Source organism: Salpingoeca rosetta (assembly GCF_000188695.1).
Source record: "Salpingoeca rosetta unplaced genomic scaffold supercont1.58, whole genome shotgun sequence".
In the NCBI taxonomy this organism is placed as follows: domain Eukaryota; class Choanoflagellata; order Craspedida; family Salpingoecidae; genus Salpingoeca; species Salpingoeca rosetta.
In genome coordinates this window covers 1-7,936 of record NW_004754876.1, presented here as the reverse complement: position 1 = coordinate 7,936, position 7,936 = coordinate 1, and the positions used below count along the sequence as shown (strand labels likewise).

Below are 7,936 nucleotides of genomic sequence, written 5' to 3'. Positions count from 1 at the left end.
ATTAACTATGCACACAACCCATAGCCTGTTGTCTCAAGTACGCACCATACTTTCATCACCTACCAACCCCCGCATAAGAATAAAAAACCTTAACACTCAAATACAATTGAGATCGGTTTACGCCCGACACGACAACGGACAACAAGCGGTCCACAGACGTACACACGCACCACGTGCTAGCTCACCTTTGTTCTGGACGTCGTTGTTCAGCCTGCCAATCTCTTCCTCTGTGTCCCAACAACCACAGCCATGGTGTGCCAGCACGCACCATACTCGGATCAGCGGGTGACCAGTCAAGTAGCCTCAAAAGGCAAGCAGACACAAGCATGATTGACTACTGGTGACGCCCGACACGACACGGACAACAGCGGTCACAGACGTACACACGCACCACGTGCTAGCTCACCTTTGTTCTGGACGTCGTTGTTCAGCCTGCCAATCTCTTCCTCTGTGTCCCAACAACCACAGCCATGGTGTGCCAGCACGCACCATACTCGGATCAGCGGGTGACCAGTCAAGTAGCCTCAAAAGGCAAGCAGACACAAGCATGATTGACTACTGGTGACGCCCGACACGACACGGACAACAGCGGTCACAGACGTACACACGCACCACGTGCTAGCTCACCTTTGTTCTGGACGTCGTTGTTCAGCCTGCCAATCTCTTCCTCTGTGTCCCAACAACCACAGCCATGGTGTGCCAGCACGCACCATACTCGGATCAGCGGGTGACCAGTCAAGTAGCCTCAAAAGGCAAGCAGACACAAGCATGATTGACTACTGGTGACGCCCGACACGACAAGGACAACAGCGGTCACAGACGTACACACGCACCACGTGCTAGCTCACCTTTGTTCTGGACGTCGTTGTTCAGCCTGCCAATCTCTTCCTCTGTGTCAAAGCAGGCACGTTACCATTTGAAATGCTGAGAATATGGGCACTTGGCAAGCCATCCATGAAATGAATGGCACACATGAAATGACAGCACGCACAGCACTACCGGGCAAGACCAAGCGAGCAAGTGCCTAACTTTTTCCAACGATGGCTTCGAATGCTGTTTTAGCATCCCTGTCATCATTATGACTGTCACGTGTCAATGAAACGAAACACAGTGAAGGCCTGTGAGTTTGACCTGCGTTGAACTTCAGTGGGTTCAATATTTGACAAACACAAAGCTCCTCACAACGTCACGGTGGCGTCGTGGTCCAAGGAGATGATGGTTGCGCCAAGGAGGACACCGTGGTTCTTCATGAGAGGCTCTTCAAAGTTGCTCAGACTGAAGGCGGTTTCATTGTATGTTTCAAGTCAGACAGAGCGAGATGCATGAAAGTGAGTTCATTCAATGGCAAACCGGGCGACTCCACAATAATGCATTGCAGCTTTAGCTGAGGGAAGTGAGAACGCCTTACTCGAGCGTTTTGATGGTGGGATACGCCTCCAGAGCCAGGATGATTGCTTCCACGAATTCATCCCTGCCAGGTTCAACGACGACAATGAGCAGTCATGCGCCACACACCACACTCAAGCACTGAAGCACTCTGAAAGCATCACCACAAGAGTCGCCACTTACAAGCTGCGAGGTCCGAGGAAAGAAGGGGTGAAGTGTGGGAGAGGGAAAGAGTTGCAAGTGTGAGATGAGTCAACGAACACAACATCGAGCAAATTCACACTCAACGAGTACGGCACATAATCCAACAAACTCAAGTTTCAAGTCGAGTACTCGACGGCAACCTTTGAGTCCTCAACAAGTCGTCAACGACTCACCGCCTGCATGGATGCAGATGTAACCCATTGTCACCATGTGGTGAGTTCTCGAAAACAACCTACTCAGTAGCACTGGAATGATTCCACTGGAATGGTTCATGATCACATGTGGGCGAGTGGTTGTGCGAAGCGAACATGACAGCAGCACACATGACTCACCAGCTTCGGTGCCGAACAACCGCGCGTTGAGTCAAACACGATGACGTGAGCGGATGTATGGCGTGAGCATTAAGTAACATAGTTAGGAGTACATGCCTGCTCACTCGCAAACCAGAAAGCGGCACAACTAGCAGTGGTAGCTGCTTACTTGCTGCGAGGGATGACAGGCGAGTTTGATTCATGAGTGGACAAGCGACCACCCGTCCTTTCGTGAGTACATAACAAGCCTCAAACATAACAGGCATCTAAAAACACAGGGCACGCAGGAAGCACAAATCGCATGAAGGGCTTGCACACACGTCACGTACTTCCTGTTGTTATAAAGCGAGCAACCAGTCATCACAATGTGAGCAAGTGACAACCGCAAGAGAGATTGAGAAATCTACACCCAAATTCGGAATTCCACATGCAAGCAAGTCACATCATTGTGCACAAGCCAAGAGTCTCCGCGTTGGTACTTACACACTATCGAAGAGCATTGGTCACAGGCATGCGTTCAGCATTCAAAGAAAACACCGGCCAGAAGCATCGAGAGTACAGGTTACTGAAAGTGTCAGAGGTGAAAGGACTAGAACGCCCCTCATGACTCCTTTCTGGTGTTCAAGAGCATGTCCAAACTCAGAAACTCACAGACTTGTCGATGAAGTTGATGACCAGCGATGTGAGCATCAGCGAAGACAGACACGGGGAGTTCAAGAAAGGCTAATGTGAGTGCGATCACGTTCTTGTGTCATGCACACAAGTGAACTGAAGCAACGACAATTGCAGTCGACCACGAAATCATTGCAACGCGTGGAAACCAACTTCCTGTATGATGAAGATGACGGGAAGAGCGGGAAGTGGAGGCCATCGTGCATGCAGTTGCAGAGAGCAGCAAATTGTTAGCGCCAAAAAAACAAGCCGCACAGTCACAATGACTCGCAAAGCAGTGGCACCACCACCTCATGCAGCGATGCACAATAAAGTGACAAAGAGTTACTGTTCGTACGTGCTGAGGAAAAGTTGCAGGCATCGGAGATGATTCAGGTCAAGGCCAGAAGGTCAGAGTGAATGTTGACGTGATGGAGGCAGGTACCATGTGAGTTTGCTTCGTGTACGTGCACAATACCGTAAGCCAACAGTAGCAAGTACCAGCTTCAAGGCCAGCGATACAGCGCCACACTCACAAGCTGACGCGAGCGAAGCAGCAGTTAGCGTCCAATCGACGACATGCAGCAATCAGGGAGTGAGTGAGTGATCGATGGCCAATTAACAGGCTGCAAGCACACCGCAAGCTTTACAGCACCACGGATGTCGAGAGGGCCACAATCACACTTACAAGCTGCCAAACCAAATGCAAGACATGGACATGCGTGATGTACAGTTGGGGTGAGTTGAGTTTGGACGAAATGGACAACGCATAAGGTTCAAAACGGTCCAACGCGCATCAGCATGTGACCACTTACCCGCTTCCAAGACGATGGTGTGGATGTAATCAAAAAAAAACCGTCGCAATCAGGTGAGGTGCGTGTGACAACGTGAGGTGCGAGTTACGCTCTGAGCAAGTACCCTGATCCATTTGAGAATGTTAGGGCAGAACGAGTCGTTCATACAAACAGCCTCATTACTTACCGGCTAGGAGTGAGAGCCATCCATGAACAGCGACATGACCAGAAGCAATTGTCCATCATCGAGGGGGGAGGTGAGGAAGTATGGGTGCAGATTCACACAACATATGCTTGGCATCAAGGCAGCATCAACAAGTCAACGCATCGCATCACACACGAAGCACACGCTCAACGCAGAGCAATTTCCTTGCAGCTGACGCAACCAGTCGACCGCCAGGGAAAACTCACAGCCTGGAGCATGTCAATGCAAACAAAGCTTGTTTGTGAATTCGAGCAACAACGTCACAGCACAACATCGATCTATCGCCTCACAGACGATGCCCCCAGCTGAACTAAGTTGTGCACCCTTGTTGCCCTTCTCACGCTTTGCCTCCGAGCACTTGGAGAAAGACAGAAGGGACTTACACTCGTCGGTCCAAGCTGCAAGAATGGAGCCATAGATGAAACGTGATTACGTTTCGATTCAAGGGTTGGGAGTTGGTGTGCGATGTGATGGTCATGTACAATGGTGAGAGCCGGCTGACAGCAGTTAGCAATCGAACACTACACATAATGTCAAACGCGCACCCGTTGAAAAGCCAGGGCAACGGATCGAGGGTTGTTTCAAACGGAGTCCTGAAGGAACGAAACATGAGGACGAAGCAGGAGAGGGAGGTGAAGGCTTGTGAGGCAACAGAGGAAACAGGCTTCATGGCAAACAACGTTGGTGTTTGCGCTGGACCGGGTAGGGTTGCATTGTGACAACTGCCAATTTCGCAAGTGCGCCACCCTTGCTTACAGCGTGAGTGTTGTGCTGGTTGTGTGAAGTTCGTGGAACGGCTGCTTGGAGGCATCTGCAAGCCAGGTCATAGTCGAGAGTCGTGTGTGGAGACGCCCAGGAAGGTCTTGTTGTTGTTGTTGTTGTTGTTGTTGTTGTTGTTGTTGTTGTTGTTGTTGTTGTTGTTGTTGTTGTTGTTGTTGTTGTTGTTGTTGTTGTTGTTGTTGTTGTTGTTGTCCTTGCTGGTGCTGCTGGCGTGGTTGTTGTTGTTGTTGTTGTTGTTGTTGTTGTTGTTGTTGTTGTTGTTGTTGTTGTTGTTGTTGTTGTTGTTGTTGTTGTTGTTGTTGTTGTTGTTGTCTCAGCTCGTCCAGTTGAGCTGTCAGTTCTTGAAGTTCCTGTGTAAGCTGCTGCTCTGGCTGCTCTGGCTGCTCTGGCTGCGGCTGCTGCTGCTGTTGTACATGTTGTTGCTGTGGCTGTGGGGTTCGTTCCTGTTCTTGCTGCTGTTCAGGCTGCGCGCGCGTGGCGCTTGGTGCTGGCTGCTGCTGGATGCTTGCCATCTTGGAGGTGGGGAAAATAAATGGCAACCCAATCACAGCTCAACCAAACCAATGCACAACAGAACTGGAGGGAAAAGAAGGACACAACAAAAGCCCTGTGACACACAATCATCACAAGCCTGACTCCTCCAATCAGTCACACCGCACATTGTGTGTTTTGTCTTCGTTCATCCCACGACCCGACAAATCCGTCATATCACAATCATTTCCACAACAAACCATTGCTTGGTGCTTGATCATCATCAACACACAAGCAAGCAACAATGCTGTGTCTCACATCACTCACCTATTCATGTCACCTGACGCCTCCAATCAGTCACACCGCACATTGTGTGTCTTTTCTCCGTCGATCCTGCGACCACACCGTCAAATGTCATGTCACATCATGTCACATCCATCACACCACAAGTCTCTCGACCAACGTTTGATGCTTCACTTTTCTCACAACGCACGTTCGCACAACAATGCCCATGACCCACCGGTCAACACCAACCACGATGGTGTGCGTTGTCACAACGCTGTTGTTGTTGTTCGCAGTCTTCGTACCCATGCAGCACGCCAACGCACGGCCGGTCGCCCATCGCCGCCACGCTTCACCGTTGCAGCGTCAACCCATGCACTCAACGAGGGCGGAGATGGGTGCAGACCCCATACCTTCAGCACAAGCAGGAGAGCATGTACGGCGATCATCGGCTGTTGAGGATGTAAGCAAGATATCAGTTCACGATGCTTTGTTTGCTTTGGTGTGCGACTTTCGTGGACATGTGCTCAAGACTAGCGTGTCACCCACACTGGAGAGTGTTGTGACTGTGATGTGATCGCCCCTCTCGGGCATTGTTTTTGGGTCTCGATTCACCTCTCTTGTTACTTTTCCAAACATCCATGTTGCCAGAACAATCAGTACCTCCTGTGCAACAACGCTGTACACACCCTGCGCGCCGTGGAGTCGCAGCTTCACACGGACCACGAGGCCCTGGCGCAAGAAGACAGCGTACGCAATGCGCCCACACCAGAAGGTGTCAACCTGACTCACTTGGAGCGCATCGTGCAGCTGTTCTGTGAACCTGATGCGCAAGACGAGTTCAAACAGGACACGCAAGAAGGATTCCATGACACCAGCAACTTTAGGCCCTCGTCTGCAACGGGGGTGTTTGATCGCCACTCACTGCGACATCAAGACCGTGCATCCCCGCCAGCATCGCCTGCAGGGGCGCGCACCAAGGTTCAACGCAGTCGGAGTCGACCTCGGGAGAAGCAAGGCACCCCACACAGTCTACTCACATTAGATCGGCGCTCCCGGTTTCCTATGTTGCAGCAGCGCGCCACACACCAAGATTCACGACCTTCCAACTTATGTATGGCTTCAGGCTGCGCTAGTATAAGGAGCCGTTCGTCACGTTACGCGTATTTACTTATTCCACATCCGACCCCGGGCGTAGCAAATTTCTTAATGAATAGAGGGCTGAAGTCAAACCATAGACTGTTCGCTCCGTATAAGCTAGGACACGGTCGTAACCAAAGATGTAGCGGATACGGCCAATCCCGTCAGTCTCGACCTAGCTACTAGCATGATCGCAACAGCACGTGTGTTAGCATCACCTTGCAGCAACTCAAACCCTGCGCCCTGGGGATTGAAGGAGATGTTGACCCAAGTAGCCTTCAAGCTTTGCTGTCCTCTGGCAATTATTCCTCGGTCAAGGCCTTCGCATTGCGTGGCCTGCGCTCGTCAACTTTCCATCTACATTGGCTGCGCGCAATGCCCAATGTGGTTGAGCTTGACCTTCGCCGAAACTTCTTAGCTCAGCTGACCTATGATTGCGCCGATACGTCATGCGTGCCAGCCCTGGCGTGCTTGGACCTGTCGGACAATGTGTTTACTGAGCCACCTACAGCTCTCCTCGAATTTAGAGCAAGCTTGCGCTGGCTGAGCCTGAAGTACAATCTCCTCACGGAAGTGACTCGCAACACCTTCGTGGATCTGAGGATCACCGAGTTGGACCTGTCTCAAAATCGTATCTCCGCCCTGGAGTCAGATGCCTTTTCTCTCCTGCCTGAGTTAACTTCCATCAACCTAGAATCCAACAATCTGACGCAGTTGCCAAATCCAGCTTTCGATAGCGCAGAGAAACTGGCGGTCGTCGACCTCAGTGACAACTTCTTGGGCGACCTGGCGCCAGGTGCCTTTGCAAGCCTTTTTTCCTTGAGGGTTCTCGATTTGTCAAACAACGACTTGGGAGCCATTCACACTCAGTTTGTGCCAGGCTCTCTTGAAACGCTGAACCTGCACGACAACAGGATCTCTGCAATCGCGGCTGATGCGTTTGGGGCTGGTCGGCGCCTCCGATACATCACCTTGGACGGCAACTTCTTGCATCAGCTCCCAGACAACGTGTTTGGCCACTGCCGATCTCTAAGCGCGCTCTATCTGCAAGGAAACCAGCTTACGTCGATTACGAGTGACACGTTGAGAGGCGCGCACCACACCCTGACTGAGGTATACCTGAACGACAACAACCTTTTGCGCATCGACGATCTTGGGTTGCCGGAGCTGCGTTACCTTGACCTTTCATTTAACAGTCTCACGCACTTTTTCCTGAACACAAGCCGTTACCTCATCGCCCTTGACCTCAGTGACAACCCACTTGAGGCTGTGCCCGATTTGTCGGCCTTAGTTCAGCTGCAGCTCTTTGGTCAGCGCAACCACACAATCCCGACGTTTGATCTCAGCAAGTTTTTTTCACTGCGCGACTTAACTGGGATTGATGCTGATGCTGCACCAGGAAGCCCAAGCCGGGTCGTGGTGACTTCAGAGCCAGTGTCAGCTTGGAACCTCTCGGCCATCGAGCACCTCCACGTTGCCAACATGGAACTACCCACCTCTGTGCTCTCACACCTGATCAACACCGCAAGTGTGAACAGCTTGCACATTGGCTGGCGCGGACTTGGGGTCACTCAGCTCACCAACGAAGACATTTGCAGCATGCTAAGCGCAGAGGCGGTTGAGTTGGCAGTCTGGTCATCGTCGTACACAAGCTTGAAGGTGTGCAAGAATGTTCCACTGAGAAAGGTGTTTTTGGAGCACAACAGTGAACT

The 7,936-nt window shown here is 51.4% G+C and overlaps 3 protein-coding genes across 3 annotated transcripts; 2 read left to right on the top strand and 1 right to left on the bottom strand.

Moving 5' to 3' along the window:
- Positions 1-4,096: 4,096 nt before the first annotated feature.
- On the bottom strand, positions 4,097-4,843 carry PTSG_13194 (uncharacterized protein; the record flags this gene model as incomplete). The annotated part of the gene is made up of 2 exons (XM_004987534.1): positions 4,097-4,144; positions 4,308-4,843. Coding segments are annotated over 2 exons (584 nt in total), but the record flags the coding sequence as incomplete, so codon positions are not given.
- Positions 4,844-5,307: 464 nt separating this feature from the next.
- On the top strand, positions 5,308-6,220 carry PTSG_13193 (uncharacterized protein; the record flags this gene model as incomplete). Its single annotated transcript, XM_004987533.1, has 3 exons — positions 5,308-5,547; positions 5,736-6,142; positions 6,211-6,220. The coding sequence occupies 3 exons, from the start codon at positions 5,308-5,310 to the stop codon at positions 6,218-6,220; spliced, it is 657 nt and encodes a 218-aa protein (XP_004987590.1).
- Positions 6,221-6,599: 379 nt separating this feature from the next.
- PTSG_13192 (uncharacterized protein) lies at positions 6,600-7,936 on the top strand (the record flags this gene model as incomplete). Its single annotated transcript, XM_004987532.1, has 1 exon — positions 6,600-7,936. A coding segment is annotated over one exon (1,337 nt), but the record flags the coding sequence as incomplete, so codon positions are not given.